This window comes from Thermothielavioides terrestris, chromosome 1, assembly GCF_000226115.1.
Source record: "Thermothielavioides terrestris NRRL 8126 chromosome 1, complete sequence".
NCBI classification, from domain to species: Eukaryota; Fungi; Ascomycota; class Sordariomycetes; order Sordariales; family Chaetomiaceae; genus Thermothielavioides; species Thermothielavioides terrestris.
This window is the reverse complement of record NC_016457.1, coordinates 413,440-432,371: the sequence shown is the minus strand read 5'-3', so window position 1 is coordinate 432,371 and position 18,932 is coordinate 413,440. Positions and strand designations below refer to the sequence as shown.

The following is an 18,932-nucleotide window of genomic DNA, read 5'->3' as shown; positions in this document are numbered from 1 at the left end:
CCCGCCAGAAAGGCTGGCCAACGCCGGAAGCGCCCTCCGCAACGCAGGCGCAGCCCAGCCGTTCCCGCCAACCCCGCTCCTCCACCACCCACTGCCTGCCTCCGTACCTGCCTACCAACACAGGAGGTAAATTTCCTCCGCGCACGAAACACAAACCAGCGCGGCAACACGTGAGGAGAGCAGCGAAAAGCCCCAGGCGCCAAAAAAAGGGTCAAGAAAAGTTCTTTGGCGGGGTTGCACCGCGACACGCGATATCAAACTCCCTTGGGTCCTGGCCAATCCAGTCGCCTCAACGTCATCAGACTCTGGCGCCAGCACGGTCGCCGAGAAAAATTCAACTCGGTTCGCTCGCTCGCTGCCTGCCCTCCGCCCTGCCGCCCAATTTCCCCCCCAGACAAACCACCCCTCCACCCCACTGGGAGCCGCGCCCGCTGCTGCTGCCGACTCGCATCTCGGCACCACATCACCATCATGGGCCAGACACTCTCTGAGCCCGTTGTCGAAAAGGTATGTTTCTCTGTCTCGTGCTCCCCAATTTTCCATGCTTCTCGGACCAAAGCGCAGTGTGGCGCCTGCGGCGCGCTGTTAGCCAGTTGCCCCTCACTCTCTCGGTGCCGCCGCGAGGGAGAAAGAGACGAGAGAGGACGAGGAACAACTGCTCGCATGTCCACCCACTTCACCACCTTTGCTCGCGACTGCTACGGTCTCGGGCGCCGTCGTTCCCCCTTCGTCCACCAACGGGCTGGGCCCGATATCTCCGAGTCGACTGGCTGCTGACACGAGGGATTGTTCTGCTCGTCCTAGACATCAGAACATGGCGGAGACGAACGGCTCCTCTACGGCCTGTCGGCCATGCAAGGCTGGCGCATAAGCATGGAGGACGCGCACACGGCGGTGCTCAACCTGCTCGAGGACAACCCCAAGGCTGCCAAAGAACACCCCTCGAAAATCTCCTTCTTCGGCGTCTTCGACGGCCACGGCGGTAGCAATGTGGCCCTCTTCGCTGGCGACAACATCCACCGCATCTTGGCGAAGCAGGAGACATTCAAGGCAGGCAACTACGAGCAAGCCCTCAAAGACGGCTTTTTGGCGACGGATCGAGCCATTCTGAACGGTATGATAACCCCGGTCTTTCCGGAGGAGCAGCGGCGGGGTTACGAGAGCCAGGGTGTGGTTCGCGAGACTGCCCCGCCACCACCGCAACCATCACCACCACCAACACCACCCCGGGATACCCTGTACCTCGCGACCATGCACCGCTGATTCTGGATATGTCTCGCAGATCCCAAGTACGAAGAGGAGGTTTCAGGCTGCACTGCTTGTGTGGGCTTGATCACAGAGGACAAGATCTACATTGTTGGTCTTCCACCCCCCTATCTTCCCTCCCCTTGCCTTCGCATGCCACGCGCATGCCTCCTCTGTATCTTGCTAATCATCGTCGCTTGGCAAGGCAAACGCCGGTGATTCGAGGAGCGTGCTAGGCGTCAAGGGCAGAGCTAAGCCTTTGTCCTTTGACCATAAGCCACAAAATGAAGGTGTGCCGGCTGCGTCCTTCCTATCTGTGCCGCCCTCCTCCGCGCAGCATTTGCTGACCGAGTGCTACTCGCGTTTGTAGGCGAAAAGGCACGCATCACCGCCGCCGGCGGCTTCGTCGACTTCGGCCGTGTGAATGGGAATCTAGCGCTGTCGAGAGCGATTGGCGATTTCGAGTTCAAGAAGAGCGCCGAGCTGGCACCCGAACAACAAATTGTCACGGCCTATCCGGATGTCGTGGTCCACGAGTTGGGTGACGACGACGAATTCCTCGTCATTGCTTGCGATGGTAAGCCACCATAAAGCGCGAAGCTGAGCGGCCTGAGCTGACCGCTGCCCGCTTTCTCCCGCCAGGTATCTGGGATTGTCAATCCTCTCAAGCCGTGATCGAGTTCGTCAGGCGAGGAATCGCTGCAAGGCAGGACTTGGACAAGATCTGCGAGAACATGATGGACAACTGCCTGGCGTCCAACTCGGAGACAGGCGGCGTGGGCTGCGATAACATGACCATGATCATCGTTGGCTTCCTCAAGGGTCGGACGAAGGAAGAATGGTACGACGAGATAGCCAGACGGGTTGCCAATGGAGATGGCCCCTGTGCTCCTCCCGAATATGGTAGGGATACGCCGTCCCCTTGAAGCACGCTTCGCCGTCTGTTTACCAGCCCTAAATATCTCTCGTTTCATCCTCCCCTTCGTTCACACCCCTGCCTGCGTTGAATCGCTTGTGCTTGTGCCTCCGCCTGCCCCGGCGAGCCGCCGTCTGCTGCTTCTCGTTCAGAGAGAGATACCGATTGCTAACATCTATCTCGTTACCATTCTAGCCGAGTTCCGAGGGCCAGGTGTGCACCACAACTTCGACGACAGCGACACCGACTACGGCGACCAAAAGCAGGGCAAGAGCTTTGGCATCGCCGGCTATAGGGGGCGCATCATCTTCTTGGGCGACGGCACCGAGGTGTTAACCGACTCGGACGACACCGAGATGTTTGACAACTCAGAGGAGGATAAGGACCTCGTCAGCCAGGTGTCTAGATCCACGTCGCAAGAGGGCAACTCGGAGTCTGCGGCTGATAAAACGGCTGCGACGGATGCTGGTCCACCAGCGGCGGCCCCCCCAGTGGAGCAGGAGGGGGAAACGAAATTCGCCGGGGAAAACAAAGTGGATGAGAAGACAACCGAGGAAGGCACGGAGTTGAAGAAGGATGCATGATGCATGACGGAAACGGACCAGCGGGATCAGGGACGCGGGAATGAACCGCCACCCGAGATATGAGATCCGCTTCTTCTTCTGAACCAGGTCATTTCATGGAACGAGCACATGATCACACGATACCATGCCGCACGACCCTCCATACCGAAACATCACCAGCCTCGCTCATGTCTCATGGTTCAATGACGGTCAACTAACTGGTTTGGTTTGGGGTGGATGCAGTCAGGCCGCGCTCATAGAGCCCGGAGGCAAGGGGATATGGCGAACAGCGGGGGCGAGGGATCGGGACGTCGGTCTTGGGTGGACGCGCTTTTTTTGCGGGGTGGGAGGAAGGGACGGGATTATGGACTATGTTGCCATCCTGTCCTGGCATGCTTCGTGTTTGGTCGATTCCTTTTTTTTCCGTCAACGTTGCCGTGTTTACTTGTTTTTTTATTTCCCCAGCTATCCTGAGTTCTTCTGCCCCTCGCCGCCTGTGATGTGATGATACTTACCCCCAAATAAGGGACGACATTGGCCTGCTCGTCCCGTCAGCCCTAGGAAATCCGTTCTACCTCAGCTCAACCATCAAAGACCTGCAGCCTGAGGGCGAGCAGGGGATCTGACAGTAGACCACCTCTGATGAGCAACCCACTTCCCGGTACCCCTCGGCCGACTTGCCGTCCTCGAGCGGCGGCGCATCTGCTATCGCCTTGTCCGAGACTGCTTCCTGTCCAACCAAGTAGTCACCATACACAAGATGGATCAAGTGGGCTAACCACTCAAGGGAGCAAGGTTCGTGTTTCATGTGACCAAGCAATACCTGAAAGCAAATACATCCATTGCTGCATCACTTATCCCGAGATCCTCCCGCCTCCCATTCAGGACATAGCCAGACCAAAACATGCCAACAAACACGCCGTACAATGCTGGACCTTCCCAAGAACTCCGATTCGCAGTGTCCCTCTCACCGACCTGGAACCATTAAGCCCTTGGATCCAGAGAAAAACCAGCTAACCGAACCAAGCAAAAGAATCACACCAATGCCGCCCATGTAGTCCGCGACGAGGCCCTGGTGGTGATGAACCTGGCCAAGGAGACCTGCCCCCCCGATGCTCCTCGTTCCCGTTGTCTCGAAAAGACGTCCTGTTGCAACCGCCCGCCAACCCATATCCGTCCATCATCCGATGCGACACAGATACACAGAACACATGACCTCAGCCGTCCATAAGATCCCCATCACAGATATCAACAAGCTTGCAAGAAACCAAGTGGAAACAAGAAAAAGAAACACAAGAAAAGAGAGAAAACAGAAACGCAACGGCAGTTTGGTGTGACATCATGCGCGTGAAAACAAAGCGGGCTGTTTGGCCTTCCTGAAGCCGCTCCCCGCTCAATAAGCAAAAAAGAGAAAACCGGGAGGTAAATCAAGAGGGGCGGGAACATGGGGCGTCCAGCGCGAGGACCAGGGGGATATCAGACGTCAATCTCCATCCTGGAGGCAATATCCTCGCTGACGCCCCGGACAGGGCTGGAGCTCCTCCGGCAGTGCTTGCCGTCCGGCCTGGGCCCTTGCTCTTCCTCTTCTTCCTCCTCCTCCTCCTCCCCTTCTTCCTCGTCCGCATCCGTCATCTCCTCAGCCTCCAAATCGTCATCGTCATAGTCGCCATACTGGCAGTTCACGTCGCCGTCGGCGTCGCGGTTCCATATTAGCCCGTCGTCCATGTCGTCGTCGTCGCTGGCGGTGACGCGGTCGGCAAACCTGTCGCCCAGCCAGTAGCGCGCGCGCTTGCCGGCGCCCAGGTAGTCGGCGTCGTCGTCGTCGGCGGCGGCGGCGGCGGAGATGCCCGGCAGGCCGGCGGCGCGGGCGCGGCGCGACAGGGCGGCGTGGGGCAGCAAGCGCGGGCTGTGGCTCATGACGGGCACGCCGCGCACGTAGAGGTAGCAGACGCGCTTGAGGGCCTTGTTGAAGAAGAAGTAGTGCAGCGCCCAGATGGCGCCCTCCTCCTCGTCGAAGGGGTCGTCGGCCGGCTGGTAGGAGAAGACGGTGCAGTCCTTGAGCATCATCTCCTTGTCGATCATGGCCCACATCTGCGGCCCCCAGGCGGGGGCAGTCGACACGCCGGTGCTGAACTCGCTGGCTTTGGCGGGCGAGCTGCGCGGCACGGCGGCGTCGAGCAGGGTCGAGCTGGGGCGCACACTGCTGAGCGTGCTGTCGATCTGCGTCATGACGCGGCGCAGCACGCGCTCGCGCTTGAAGTCGGCCGGCCGCAGGACGTGCGAGAAGTCGTAGTCCGGGTGCGACGCGTTGAGCGTCGCGATCAGGTAGGCGAAGGTGCGCCGGTTGGAGACCTCTTCCAGCGAGCCGAACGGCGACGAGCGGCTCAGGTTGAGGCTGGCCGCCATGGAGTCGCGCTGCGGCGGCGAGAGAGATGCGCCGAGTTTGAGCAGCGCGGCATGTTGCGACTCGAGCGACTGTTGGATATTCTTGTACAGCTTCTTGTCGGAGCCCGCAGCCTTGGTTGTATAGAGGTCACAACTGCCCGTTACGTGGCAATCCGGCGTGTCGAAATTGAGCGCGCTCGTCACGACGTCGAACGCCGGAAGCGATAGGTACTAGGAGATCGGTTGATTAAGCCAGCTGATTCATATATAGCAAATCTGCTGTGAAAGGCCCAAGCATACCTTCATCTTGCCGCCAATTCGGTTGGGTGGGTTGGCCGGTCGTCGCGTGGTCGCACAAGTTGTCGTCCGAAGACGGCGCGGCGGCGACGTCGGGGGGGTTCAGATGCCGGCAAAGCGAAAGCCGAGAGTAAGTGGTCGTTGTCAGGCCTTGGGGAAATGCCGACTCGGGTTTCGCGACGTTGAATTGCCCGTGAGGTTGATGGTCGCAAATTGTAGGAGGAGTGGAGGAGGGGGAGAAGCTCTGCGACGGAAACGGGGAACAGCGGAGAAGAGCGGGTTGGCGGTAGTACGAAGCACTCGATCCCCAATGGAGGTGAACAAAGGTTGAGCGAGGACGCGGGGTGCTTGAGCGCGAGCTGGAGCCGTGCTTGAGTGGCTTGGCAAGCCCGCCCCCTTGTTGCGCGGGACAGGTCCAGGGAAGGATGCAAGAGTGACGAGCGCGACCGAATAAAGAAGCTGATTGAGGGCGGATTAGCTGCTGACTGCTGGTGTTAATCGTCAGGTCCCGTCCTTTCTGCGCATTGCCAGCCAGCCAGCCAGCTCCACAACAGTACTGCGGTATGCAGTGTAGCTTGTTGGCCAGGGCCCAGGCCGGTAACATAACATCATAGATCCCGGTTTCGGGCGACGTCGGATGTGGAACGATCGGCACCCCTCTCTTTCCGGCAACCTCCATGCGCAACTCGTCGCACTGATGCCAGCCATTTCCCCGTGGTCCCGTGGTGATAAACGAATGAGATGGCGTCAAAAGCCCACGAGGGTTAGCTGTGCGACTGCCCGTCACGAGAAAGCCGTTGATGAGGCTTAGTTCTTCCCAGCTCTGTCCCGCGACTCCTGTTCAGCCACATGGTCGCGTCTTCGACGATAAGTGGGCGTGGGGAACGCGTGTATGGGTGCGGTCCTCGACTGGAAATGGGGCGAACTGGCAGAGCCGCCCATCGTTGTGTCTTGCACGACTCCGTGGAGAACAACAACGCGGAGGAGCATCCGGTCTCGCTAACCGAGTCCTAGCCGGCCGGCTGTTATCTACAATGCCCATATCTAGATTCTGCGCATCGTGCGAATTCTGCGGAAGGAGTTTGCTCCCTCCTAATGGGTAAATGTAGCCCAACGCCCCGCCGTCAGCTGCGCTCGACAGCGCCGCTTTTCCCATGTCAGTCGGGAGTCCCGTCCCGTCCTGCCCCGAACGTCTTGTATCCACGACACGGCGCGCCCGCCGCCTCAATCGTTCGTTCGGATTTGTCGTCGTCCTAAAAGGGTAGGGTATCACGCAAGCGCCGCCAGCTCGCTCACATGAAGCCAACTTCCTTGAGTACTTTTTCGATCTTTTCCATCTCCTGTGTCGTGCGTGTAAAACGAATTAGTCATTGCACCAGCGATAAGTCACCGTCCTGCCGCAGTGCCCGACAATTCGTCGCCGTAAGAGGAGAAGAGAATCAATAGGGATGCAGCGAGCTGCTCCTCTACATGATCTTCGTGACTTCGTCCTCAACCTGAGGAAGAAAAGAGACGGCACGTCAGTAAAGAATGAGATGGTGGTGCCACAGACGTCGACAGACCAAAAAAAAAGAGCCATCTCTCTACGATGCTCGAGTCAGCCGGCGGAGAGGGGAAAAGCACCAACCTCCATGTCTTCGAGAGCGTCCTGCTGCGATATGCAGCGCAGAACGTTCTTTTTGCTGCTCTCCTGCAGCTCCCCTGCCAGCAACAGCTCATCCAGAATATAGTAGGCCTTGGTGAAAGAGAAGATGATATCGAGCTCGCAGACGTTGCCGTAGTACTTGTCCATCTGCTCGACGTATCGGTGGATGATTTCAAGCGTAATCAACTCGTTGTCATCGGAGGAGCAACCGGCAATGAAAAAGAGCGAGGCATATCTACGGTAGACGATCTTTGTGTCTGGCGAAGGAGTCAGCAAAGCCAAAAAAGAAAAAGCATGCTGGACCTGGAGGGAGGCGGAGAACTCACCCTTGTATTCGAGAAAGTTGCACATGCGGGTCCGTCTGGCAAGGACGAGCTGCGAGACGTCTTTGACTATCTTCGCCTTGTCCTTCGGGGACAAGGTGGTGAACCATTTGGCCAGGCGCTACACCAAGCGGACACTGAGTTAGCTTGCTCGTCGACGGAGCAGCAAGTGGAGGAAAAACCAACCACTTTGCCCTGCCGAGAGAGCAGAATAAGATAACTGCCGACATTACAATTAGCTTGAGCACTGGAAAACACACGAAACGGAAGGATGCAACTTACTTGATTGCCATGGTGAAGCGACCTGCGCTGTGCTTCACGGGCAGCAGAAAATCGGTGGATGCGAGCGGAGTGGGCTGGTTCAATGACTGCAGTCGACAATCTGGCTTCGCAGTTGCATGGTTGGCCACGACTGGCTGCAAAGGCCTCCATGAGGAGCCAACCTCTGCTCGGCCCGGGTGCACGGACCGCAGTACATTTCCACTGCCTGAGTTACAGCGTTGGAGGGGCAGGTCGGCGGGACATTCATCCTGTGCTGGTGGGGTTGGCGATTTCCGCGGGGTAGGTACTCCGTTCCATTCTGCTCAGGTTACACTCCTACACTTCAGTGCATTCCGTCGGTGCCAGGCAATTGTCCCCAGATGGAAACGTTAACTCGGATCGTGTCCTACCAGACTACCTGGCCCAAGGCGGAAGAAAAGACAGACACGAGCACAGCATACAGTCTCGGCCAGAAAGTGAATGGCCTGCTCTCTGCCCACAACTCCTCCTTGGAATAGCCTTGACCTTCTCAAAGCCTTTGCAACACGCAGCACATGCGCCAGCCATCACTCGGGAACCGGATTTGAAGTCTCTGTCAGATCGCCCTCCCGCCACTAAGATTGCTTCCCCACGCTCTCTGCGACAGGGCAGGCTGACCTGGCATTGATCTATCTCGTTTATCATCCCGCGGCTCATGTCTTGAATACTGTAGGTGCCTGCTCAGGGCACATGCGGGGAGCGCCACGAGCGCCATTCATTCGCTACGAACTGTGCTTTTGCTTCCTTGACTTGCCCCGGGAAGATTCCAAAATCAGCCCGAAACTCCCGCAATGCACGTTCCTCCGACCCCGGCCGCTCTGTCGTCCTCTCTCGCGGCGGCCAGTGTAAGGTGTATGCTGTGATATGCGGGGTTCTCATGAATCGAGCATTAATAATTGCTGGAAAAGAGGCCCCGGGCCGTTGAAAACCCCACTGAAGTCATTTAGAAACTTCCGTTGTCGTCCGCCGCATTTGCTTTGCCAGTGGAACTTTTTTTTCCTGTCTGCCCTGTTGTTACTCGAGATATCTTGGAGTTTACGTACGGCGTATCTTCGAGATTATTTCTTCCTCGTATCGGCCATGACCAAGTTAATACTCTCTACTGGGTAACCGAACCCGTCTTCCCGGCTTCCCCGGGATGCTTGAAATTGGAATGTCCCGGTGCTGATCAGGTATTGCGCAATGCAGGAATATCGTCGCGGGCGGGCCCTCCATCATCCGCAAGCCCGGCGCGTTCCGATCCAATCTCGAGCTCACAAATTCCCTGCGAAGCAACTTCCTCGCTGCGCAAGAAGACTGCGCGGCCGAGTCGCATGTGGACGGCGTCGCGAACGGCAACGGGAGCGCTAACGGCGCGGGCGACTTAGACTCCGGGATCAGAGGACGCGCACCGGCGGCGCTCTGGACGGGCCGCGACGAGACCGGCGCCCTATATGTGCCGCGCATCGACTGGCACCATCATCACGGGCTACAGGAGGAGCGAGCACAGTATGACATCACCGCCAAACTCTTCTTCCTACCGGACGCGCCCGTGTCGGAGAGGAGGCAATATGCGAGGGAGGCGCTAGATCACGTCCGGAGGGAGCTGCGCGTTCCGGAGGTCGACCTGCTGATCGTGTCCTTCCCGGGCATGTCGTTCGAAGGAGACTGCGAGTGGGAGGCAGACAGGAAGAACGCCGCGCAGGGCAACAGCGAGGAGGAGCTGGCGACGTGGCCCGCCATAGAGGAGCTGCACCGCCAGGGTTTCGCGAAGAGGCTCGGCCTCGCGGAGTTCGGGAGCGAGAAGCTTGCTCGCTTCCTCGCCAGAGCACGGGTCCGGCCCGTCGTGAACCAGATCAACCTCAAGAACTGCTGCAACGTCCCGCCGCCGCTCGCCCAGTTGGCCAAGGAGCAGGGCATCGACCTGCTCGTCCACAGCGACTGCACAGACATTCTCCCCAAGGGCACATTGAGGGAACTCCTCGGCCAGGGGCTCGGCGGGGCCGGCATACTGGCCGATCCGGAAACGGGCGCCGGCGGGCTGCAGGGCGATCTCACGCCGCTGTGGGTCGTGAAGTACACGGTCGTGGTGCGCGACCGGGGCGTCATCGAGAACAAGGGATATTTCGCGGGTGCGGAGCTGACGGACACCAAATAGGTTTTGGGTCCGCCACGACTTGGGAGGCACACACTGTTCAAGGAGTTGTGGGAAGCGCAGGCCGTCTGACACTGCTGGTTTTTTGGGATCGGAGTACGGGGGCATTTCTTGCATTTTGTATCTCCCAGAAGCGATAGTGTTACACTGCACGGCGAACGAATAATCGAGCGAAGCGCACTTCCTGCCTGCTTCATTCATCTTTATTTCTGTATGGTATGGGGTATCGACTCATCCAAGCATGCTCCTCTTTCGCCCGCGCATCCTTACATCCTCCAGCTTGACCAACACCGACGGCGCCTTTTTGAACGTATCCTTGTACGATTCCAGCACGGTTGCGAACAACCGCTCGGCTCTCGGATGGGTGCTCGCAAAAGCCCTCTCGAGGACGTAGAGGTCCACAGCCCGGTCCTCGTCCGACATGCTCTGCGTCGCAAGCCCAAAGTCGATCAAGACCACCTCCCCCTCTAGCACTTTCGCTTTGTCGTCGCCGCCCCCGACACACCCATTAACTGCCTGCCCCTCTCCCCTCGGTCGCAGCATCATGTTGCTCGTCGTCAGGTCCCCGTGCACAACCCCCGTCCGGTGCAGCGCGCCCATAGCAATCCCAATCCGCCTCATCAGGTCGGCAAGCGGAGCCCCGTCGTCGGCCGCCTCGGCGGACGGCTCGGCGCCCTCCTCGGGCGGCCTCCTCGCGCCAAGCCACTCGTTGATGGCGGCGCGCACGGGGATGCCCTCGATCCACTCCATCATCATCCAGCCGGCGGCCGGGTCCATGGCGTAGACGGCCGGCACGGGCACGCCCTCGCGGCGGCAGCGGTCGAGCACCTTGGCCTCGGCCGAGAGGCGCGCCTTGGTCAGCCGCGCGTCCAGGATCGGGTGCCGGTAGGGCTTGGGCGGGCGGTATTTGAGCGCGCACGGCCGGTCGGGCAGCAGGTGCGTCGTCTTGTAGAGGCGGCCTTCGGCGCCCTGCGTGATCAGCGATGGCGGGGCTGCCGCGGGGTAGGTCAGGACTTTTGGTGGGGGGAACTGCGACTGCGCGTCGGCGGGGGCGGCGGCGGGGGCGGCCATCGTGTGCGCTGGATTCGAGCGAAGGGACGGGGAAATCGAGTGGGTGTAGCCAATGCCGCTCGTAAATAAAACTGTGCTGTTCTCTCAGTCTCTCGAGGTTGATGTCGGTGCAACGGACCCCGCTGGCGCCGAAGTGGCTTGCGCCTGTTATGGTAGGACAGCAGGCGGGTCCCGCATAAACTGGGATGCAGAAGTGGTGCAAGGCAGGAGGGGCATCCACTGAGCGTCCAACAAACGCTGTGTATGAAGTATCCAAGCGCGGACCTGAGCGGGCCGCAGCGCATAATGCGGCTCAAGGGAAAATGCCAATGGAAGTGTTGTTGAAAGCCTTGCGGCCCAAACTCTCATTCTTCTACGCTCATAAATTCCTGTCCGTCTTCTCTCATGGTGCCCGGGTCTTGAGCTTCTCGTGGACCACAGCACCTACCTCAGGATCACTGCCTCAGCGTGTCCCTCTGCTGATAGCGCTGCAGGGCGGGCAGTTACCTACCTAACTTTCTGAATGACGCTCTCCAGCCCGCATCGGATACAACTCGTGGCAGCGGAACTCTACCGCCTTTCGCATCCCTAATATGACTCGGCTCTTCCATCAAAGGGCTGGGCCGCATGGTCTGATTGCCCATCAAAGTTTCCAAGACGCTAACATTCACCGGACCAGGGAAGCGTTGTTGGCTCCATGTTTGGCCGGCATAATGCGATAGTGGCTGCGACCCCTGTTCGGCGCTTCTTAGCCCAGGGCGGTGACCGGGAAATCACAGCACTCAAGCCACGCTTGTAGTGGGTTGTTGGATGGCGGGGGAGGGGGCGCAAGCAGGCCCGGTTCCGGGGGGGTGGCTCGTCATCACCTTCCCATGACAGCCCACAACGGCGGAATCCCGCTTCTGGCCACAAAAAAAACCCGCCCAGATGTGCGATCCGGCGTCATTAATCAGCACCAGCGCCGCCCTCTTGTCCCGGGCTGCTAGTGATGCCTCGAAGCCGCTCGGGCGGCGTCTTCTACCATGACCGACTCGTCGTCCGGGCAGTGGATCCTGGTGCTGTCGCTCACCGCCCTTCTGCTCTCGCTCGCCGTGCTCGCCCAGATCGTCAGCCGCTACGCCCTGGCCTACCTGGATGCCCCCAGCGAGGTGTCTGCCTTCCTCGATGCCGTCGACAGCTCGATCGCCGAGAACGAGTCCTATGACCGCGACATCGGAAAGGTCCAGCGCCTGGAGGACAAGCTCCGGCTCGGCCGGCTGCTGCGCGAGATCCAGCGCGGAGGCGATGACTTGCGTGAGGAGCTGAACGCCCTCTTGCTTGGGGACGACGACCCGCGGCTGCGCGTTGGTGCACGCCTATGCTGGGCAAGCCACCGGCTCCGGCTGGAGGAAAAGGTGCGGCGCCTCGACCTTCTGAGGATGCGCTTTCTCGTCGTCCACATGAGCATCATTGCCGGCGTGGCGGCCCAGCAGACGGCGGCTAAGAAGGATCTTGGCCCGCGCGACCCGGAGAAGACGGAGGACGCTCCCCTTACCCCGCGCCCTGGTGGCTTGCCGGCTGCTCTGGCCGACAGCATCAAGGCGAAGCCTCCGCTGCGACGATTGACAGTGCAAGCGATTGGCCACCAAGAGAATGTCGAGGGAAACCACCGCAAGGGCTGGGTCGGCGTGGTGCAGGAGCTGCAGAGGAGCCCCCTGTTACGAGAGAGACACGCGAGCATCGAGCTGGCCATGTCGCGAACACCGTGAGAGCGGCCCAACATCCTTGCCTGCCTTCGGGGTGTCAATGCACTGGTCGGCCGATACCTGTCGTCTGTCCACGACAAACATTCCTCACGAGATATGACCCTTGACGATGCGACGAACTCACGTCCCTTATGAATGTATGAACGAATGCATGATCACGGCATGGCGGTTGGCGCACAGGAGGAAGTCGAGCTGGTTGTTGGTTGGGACGAGTTACGTACGGCGTTTTGTCACATCACGAGATACCCCTTTTACGATTCCAAGCAGTTACATATTCACTTCACATACAACCAGCCCTGTCTCGCCTGCCATATTCCTTGTATTTCTCTTAGTTGTTGCTGTCTAATTGATTTTCTCGCATTTCATTTCCCACGCTACCTCCTTCATACTCGTCGATTCAGTGGTTCGGACACCCGGCATTTTGGCGCTTCCTTGGAACCGGCCGGGGCGGCCACATGTATTGGATCTCCAGCCTTCAGAGAGGATCTACGAGAAACCGTAATGATAGCTTAATGCACCGCATCCGGCCCCAGTCCGTTCTTCTCGCCCACTGCCGTGACTGTCAGCCCGCTACATGCTACTTGTAGCCAGAGAGATACCGAACACTCACCATCCAGGGCCACCAAGAAGCGGCTGACGCAGTTGTAGCAAGCAACCTGGCAATCATGATCAGTCAGCACTCGCTCCTCCCCCAGAGACCGAAAAGGAGAGAGGAAGAAAAAGAAGAGAAACCCTACCGTCGCCGTGATCTCCACCACCTCCTTCTCGTCAAACAGCTCCCTCAACCGCGCGAACGTCTCCTCCCGCACCTGCACGTTCCTCGTCATCTCGTCCGCATAGCAGACCACCACCCACTGCTTCTCCGTCAGGCCCTCCGGCGCCGGCTTCAGCGTCCCATCCTCCTCGAACAGGCGCAGCTCCCCCTCGCGGCGGACGACCTCGTCCATGCCCTTGCGGCTGACGCCGCCGCGCTCGGCCAGCGGCGCGTGGTGCATCCACTCGTACCAGGCCTGGTTGGCGACGGCGACGCGGGCGATGACGATCTCGCGCACGTCGTCGGCCAGCGACGTGCGCGTGCGCACCGCGCCCAGGAACGCGTTCCACCCGTCCGCCACCGCCGGCGCGTGCAGCAGCGCCAGGTCCAGCGGCTGCAGCGGCCGCGGCGCCCGCCGCGCCCGGATGCGCTCCACGATCGCCGCCTCCTCCGGCGTGCTCGTCGGCGGCGGGTCCGGCACGTAGGGCAGGCGCATCGTGCGGGGTTCGTTTGTTGTTGGTGGTGGTAGGGTTGTGGAATTGAGGTGGATGAGGTTGGGACTGGGATCTGGGAGAGGGAGGGGCTTGGGTGAGTAGGATGGATGACTTAGATGAGCAAACAGACAAAGTTGGTTCCGCAAGACAGACAATGCGGATGGGCGATGGAGCCTGGGGAGTGTGCGGTGATCACCAGGGAGGTAAGATCCCTAGTGATGAGGTCAGGAAGCCCGCCGTCTTTCCGTTACCGGAAGGTCCATCCACCTACTCGGTCCGGCAAGAGATTGTGTGCCAGTATGGAAGTACGCCTCCATGCCCAATGCCGTCCCCACTCTTGCCGGCCTTCGAGCGGATGTCGGATGCGGGGGCCCGGGACGTGGCCTCGGTAATAGAGCGCCGATCGGAACCTCAATAATCCCCAGGACGGCGCTTGGGGTAAAGAAACCCTGAAAACACATGCAGCGCGATCCATGCGTGAAAACCAAGGCCGAGTATCCTCAGTATCCGCATTATACGGCCCGACACTCGCGAGAAATACCTTTTGCAGTACATTTAGAACCCGCGTCGCTTTGTTCCCATCGCCCAGACCCAAGTTCTCAATCCCGCCGAGTCGCGGTTGGCCCACCGTCCAAGACGCCGTATACGCCGTTTTACAAAGCCGGCCCCCAAACGCCTCGCTCGCTACTTGCTGAACCGCGCTCAAGATAAAGACAGGAACCAAGATGGAAGAATGTACACAAAAAAGGCGAACCGAATCAGGGTTGCTTCCAGTAAGGGCCTCGGCCCAGCCGGCCCGCGACTCAGGGGTCCTTAGGACCCCTGCCAATGTTATTGCGTCTCAACGGCAGCAGGAAGGGCAGGACGGCCTGCGCCATTAATCTTTGGCACCACAGCCCCATCCGCGATGGGGTCCTTTGGCTCTTTCTCCGGGGTGCCCACCGGCGTCTTGTTGGGCGTCGTCTTGCGACTCGTGCTCCCGGTTTCCGACTCCTCCGGGATGGCCGCGAACTTCTCGAGAACCTGCTTCAGCGCCCGCCGGCGAATCGGCTTGCTCAGGAACTCGTTCATGCCGGACGCGATGCACTCCTTGACGTTGCTCTCTTCCGAGAAGGCCGTCAGGGCCACGATGGGCGCCGAGTAGCCCATCTTGCGGATCAGCCGCGTCGACTGCAGACCGTCCAGATTCGGCATCTGGATGTCCATGAAGATCAGGTCGAAGTGCTGGTTGTTCTCCATGTTCGCCTTCACGAGGTCGTACGCCTCCTGGCCGTCCTTGGCAACGGTGACGTCGTAGATATCCTCCAGCTTCAGCAGTCTGCTGAACACCTCGATGTTGGTTGAGTTGTCGTCGGCCACCAGCACACGCAGCCTTCCCTGCCCGGATTCCTTGACCGCCATGGCCCGGTCGATGGCAGCCATCTGGTCCTCCATGCTGAGCCGGCAATTCGGTGTTGCAGCGAAGAAGGGTTGGCTGAGTCCGACAAGCCGCGGCTGCTGGTCCAGAACCCCAGATGGGCTTGGTTGGCGTTGAAGTTCTGCCGAAGTCCTCGGGGCAGGGTTCCTCATGGCCTCGCCATCGGCTGAGCCTGCGCTGGGCGGTCGAGATTTTATACTGCTGGATGCCGTGCTCGACGTGCTACACGAGGCCAAAGTCTCAGTCGCCTTCCCGAACGTTAAAAAAAAAAAAAAAAAATGATGGGCTTGCCGACTCACTGGTCCTTGACATATTTGAGCGGAATCTGCATCGTGAAGGTCGTGCCCACGCCCGGAGTGCTCCTAAGGGAGATGCTGCCTCCCATGAGCGTAGCTAGCTGAGAGCAGATGCTCAAGCCGAGGCCCGTCCCGCCATATCTCTTGCTCAACCCACGGTCGCCTTGCACGAACGGCTCAAAGATCTTCTGCTGCATATGGTCCGGGATGCCAGGCCCGGTATCCTCCACCTCGAACTCGAACAGGAAAGTCTTCGCGTTCGGCGGCGGCGGCGTCGGCGACCGCTCCCGTACATAGATGTGCGACGTGGCTTTCGGGTCCAGGGGATTGATGGCCAGGGCGGTCCCGCCGTTGGCCGGCGAGATCGACGCATGCCCGCCCTTAGAACTTGCCGAAGGGGTTGACACGGATCCTATCCGCTGCCTGGTGCGCCCAGCCCGGTTCGAACCCGTCTTCGAGAAGGACGACGACCGGCTCTCATCGTTCGGCTGTTCAACCTCGCCGACGCAGCGCATTCTGAGGTCGATCTTGCCGCCGGCCGGCGTGAACTTCAAGCTGTTACTGACAAGGTTGATGATGACCTGCAAAATCCTGTGCTGATCCCCCCAGAGGCACATGTCCTTGAGCCTCCCAACTCCGGGCGGTCCGAGCGCAGGGAGTCTCTTGGTATCCACGCTCGTCTGCCGATCCGGGCTTGGGCTCGAATCTAGATTCTCAGTCGGGATGAAGCTGGCGGCGAACTTGATCTTGCTCTCCCGGACTTGCTTGTCGAAAATCGCCAGGATCTGCGAGCGTATATCGCCCAGGCGGAACTCTCGTTCCTCGAGACGGACTTGCTGTCCGATCTGGTTCTTGGAGAAGCTGAGCAGGTCCTCGAGAAGATGCAGCAAGAGATCGCCCGACTTGTACACCGTCTTCAGTGACTGCTTTATCCGGTGTATGTCGTCGTCCTCCATGCACACCGCACACATTCCCATGATACCGTTCAGCGGCGTCTTAAGCTCGTGCGAGATATTAGCGAGGAACAGGGTCTTGCTCTCGTTGGCGGCCTCCGCCGCCTTTTTGCTGATCTCGAGCTCTCTCGTCCGCTCCGCCACCTTCTCATCCAGAAACGTGTATTGTTTCAGCAGCTCATCGGTCATCTCGTTAAAGGTTTGGGTGAGCTCCGTCAACTCGTCGGTCACGTAGCGTTTCCCTTCTTCAACCTTGGCGGGAATCTTGAACTGCCGGCGGGTCGCCTCGGTTGCGGTACCCTGCCGCCGCAGCCTTCCCCTTCGCCTTCGGCGCATCTTCCGGCGCATCTTTGCCAGCACCCCCTTCTCCGACGACCTTCCCGACGCCGTCCCACCACCTGAGCTGGGGTTCTCCTCGTCGAAAAGCTCGTCTTCGTCGTCCTCGTACCCCGGAGGAGCAATCGAGTTCTCCGTGGCCTCTTTTAACCTCCTGATGGGCATGACAATCCAGTGCGCAAAGGGAAAGATCAGCAGCAGCGCCAGGCCCAGGGTTCCAAAGACGCACCCTAGGAGGATGGACCGCAGCGTCTTGATTGGCTCGTAGGCCTCGCTCCTGTCTTGCTCCACAACGACGGCCCAGGAGACCAGCGAGGTCTGCGGCCGCGCGACGCCTACCGCCACGGAATAACCTTGTTCGTTTTTTGTCGACAGCATGCTTGTGGCGTTGTTGGGATTGGGGTTCTTCTTCCCGAGAACGTCGAGCACGGCCGGATATTGGCGTAGCTGGAAAGGCTCGCTGAAGTGGCCCGAACCGAAGCTCCGTTGGGTGTGCCGGTCCGGCTGGCCATCGGCCGGCTGAGGCGGGAAGATGAAGCGCACCTCCTCTTGCTTGAACTCTTCCAGCGGCGGCACCCAGGTTGCATTGCTTGCGGCAAGTGGGGGCCCGAAATGGTTCCATGGGTTAACGGAACCAACGAAAAGCACGATTCCCGTCTGGCCCAGGCCCTCGCGAGAGAGCTCCACGTCGACCAGCGTCCGGGCGGTGGCGACGAGCGTCATGTACCCGAGCGTATAGCCGTTCTCGACAATATCACGCACAGGAATCGTGATGGAGATTAAGGCAAAAGTCGAATTGACCACCAAGGGGCCGAGCAAGACTCCGGCTGAATCGCTCCCGTTTCCCAGAGACACGCCCGGAAACACATTGGCAGAGAAAGCATGGACGGATGGCAGGCCATCAAGGGTCCGGTTGAGGTCAATATAGGTGATATTTGGATAGAGCGACGGTGGAAAGCCATATTCGGGATCACCCAGATAGACTTGCGAACCATTGGGGGCCTTGTACGGCAGCAAGATGGGCGCAGGATCGGTGGCGCCGGTGCCGGTGATGCTGAGAAGGCCCTTGGGATCGCCCGTGGTGTTGCGGGAGTACAGACGAGCCTGCAGAAGGCCGGAGAAGCCGGTCGAGCTGAGCGCACTGGCCAGGTCGGCGTTCGCTGCCTCCCATGGGTCTCCGCCAGTAGATACGTTGTTGACCTGGGAGCTGTAGAATTTCTTGAAGGCATCCTGGAGCAACAGCCGCGTCGAGATGGTCTGACAGGTCGTCTGGATAAGGCTGATCTCGGACCCGATCCTCGCAGCCTTGAGAGAGGCAGTCAAGGAGAGGCTGTCAGACTCGACGCCGGCGACGAAGTTGTTGACGAAGAGCCATGTCGGGATCGAGACAACGGCGAGAGCGATTCCGACGGTGAGTATAGCAACCACAGCGAGCTGCTCCCGGATGGCAACCCTCATCTTCGTGCAGCAGGCTACGAGGCACAGTCTGAGCGGAAACGCCACGGCCGACGCATATTCCTGTCGCGTAACCCAGGGACAGTCCAGCAAGCGGATGGTGGCCTTGCCGGCAGAGAGCCTCGCGGAGGCCCGGGGAGGGGCGGCGCAAACCTCTCTTGCCGCGTCAGCCCTTATCCAGCGGTCGTGTTAGATCGGCTGAAGCGGCAAGGAGTTAGCAGAACAGGGCGTGAGCCGTCGCCGTCGCCGTCGTATCGGACGGACTGCTGGCCAGTGACGGATCGCGACTAGGTCGTCGTGGTCGCAGATTGCGCGCTCGCGGTGCTCGTCTTGCCCGGTGCATGCAGCACGACTTTCAGAAGCCGTTGGGCCAGGAGCCTGCATCGCAAAGCGGACCGATTGCACAAGCCGCGGTCGCCGCCGCTGCCGCCGCCGGCACTGCTGTCGTGTCAATGCCGGGACGACAGACAACCAGCAGAGTTCTCCGAAATCTGGGCCTCTGTCGAGGTTGATGCTTCGCGGTGCGCTGGAAGATCGGATTGATCGGCAAACGAACAGCAGAACATCAGTGGGTTCGGTTGCGGGAGATGTAGCCGGGCCAGCCCCATATGTTCCAGGCCTTTG

General features: G+C 59.8%; 8 protein-coding genes across 8 annotated transcripts; 3 read left to right on the top strand and 5 right to left on the bottom strand.

The window, feature by feature from the left end:
• The first annotated feature begins 323 nt into the window (after nt 1–323).
• On the top strand, nt 324–2,853 carry THITE_2106230 (uncharacterized protein). The gene is made up of 7 exons (XM_003648545.1): nt 324–507; nt 805–1,114; nt 1,283–1,356; nt 1,451–1,535; nt 1,616–1,822; nt 1,888–2,148; nt 2,357–2,853. Exons 1-7 carry the CDS (start codon nt 472–474, stop codon nt 2,743–2,745), a joined length of 1,362 nt encoding a protein of 453 aa, XP_003648593.1. The 5' UTR covers nt 324–471; the 3' UTR covers nt 2,746–2,853.
• Nucleotides 2,854–3,970: 1,117 nt separating this feature from the next.
• On the bottom strand, nt 3,971–5,729 carry THITE_2106227 (uncharacterized protein). Its single transcript, XM_003648544.1, has 2 exons — nt 5,410–5,729; nt 3,971–5,340 (listed from the first exon to the last, which is right to left on the bottom strand). Exons 1-2 carry the CDS (start codon nt 5,413–5,415, stop codon nt 4,201–4,203), a joined length of 1,146 nt encoding a protein of 381 aa, XP_003648592.1. The 5' UTR covers nt 5,416–5,729; the 3' UTR covers nt 3,971–4,200.
• A 979-nt stretch (nt 5,730–6,708) lies between these two features.
• THITE_2106224 (uncharacterized protein) lies at nt 6,709–7,782 on the bottom strand. The gene is made up of 5 exons (XM_003648543.1): nt 7,657–7,782; nt 7,561–7,594; nt 7,378–7,495; nt 7,034–7,308; nt 6,709–6,902 (listed from the first exon to the last, which is right to left on the bottom strand). The coding sequence occupies exons 1-5, from the start codon at nt 7,665–7,667 to the stop codon at nt 6,873–6,875; spliced, it is 468 nt and encodes a 155-aa protein (XP_003648591.1). The 5' UTR covers nt 7,668–7,782; the 3' UTR covers nt 6,709–6,872.
• Nucleotides 7,783–8,428: 646 nt separating this feature from the next.
• THITE_2106222 (uncharacterized protein) lies at nt 8,429–9,925 on the top strand. The gene is made up of 2 exons (XM_003648542.1): nt 8,429–8,780; nt 8,863–9,925. The coding sequence occupies exons 1-2, from the start codon at nt 8,755–8,757 to the stop codon at nt 9,809–9,811; spliced, it is 975 nt and encodes a 324-aa protein (XP_003648590.1). The 5' UTR covers nt 8,429–8,754; the 3' UTR covers nt 9,812–9,925.
• Nucleotides 9,926–11,053, bottom strand: THITE_2106221 (uncharacterized protein). Its single transcript, XM_003648541.1, has one exon. The coding sequence runs from the start codon at nt 10,877–10,879 to the stop codon at nt 10,040–10,042; it is 840 nt and encodes a 279-aa protein (XP_003648589.1). The 5' UTR covers nt 10,880–11,053; the 3' UTR covers nt 9,926–10,039.
• A 677-nt stretch (nt 11,054–11,730) lies between these two features.
• On the top strand, nt 11,731–12,859 carry THITE_2106220 (uncharacterized protein). The gene has a single exon (XM_003648540.1). It carries the CDS (start codon nt 11,881–11,883, stop codon nt 12,604–12,606), a length of 726 nt encoding a protein of 241 aa, XP_003648588.1. The 5' UTR covers nt 11,731–11,880; the 3' UTR covers nt 12,607–12,859.
• On the bottom strand, nt 12,860–14,504 carry THITE_2106217 (uncharacterized protein). Its single transcript, XM_003648539.1, has 4 exons — nt 14,123–14,504; nt 13,341–14,063; nt 13,214–13,259; nt 12,860–13,153 (listed from the first exon to the last, which is right to left on the bottom strand). The coding sequence occupies exons 2-4, from the start codon at nt 13,851–13,853 to the stop codon at nt 13,113–13,115; spliced, it is 600 nt and encodes a 199-aa protein (XP_003648587.1). The 5' UTR covers nt 13,854–14,063; nt 14,123–14,504; the 3' UTR covers nt 12,860–13,112.
• Nucleotides 14,505–18,404, bottom strand: THITE_2106215 (uncharacterized protein). The gene is made up of 2 exons (XM_003648538.1): nt 15,568–18,404; nt 14,505–15,490 (listed from the first exon to the last, which is right to left on the bottom strand). Exons 1-2 carry the CDS (start codon nt 18,309–18,311, stop codon nt 14,683–14,685), a joined length of 3,552 nt encoding a protein of 1,183 aa, XP_003648586.1. The 5' UTR covers nt 18,312–18,404; the 3' UTR covers nt 14,505–14,682.
• Nucleotides 18,405–18,932: the final 528 nt, after the last annotated feature.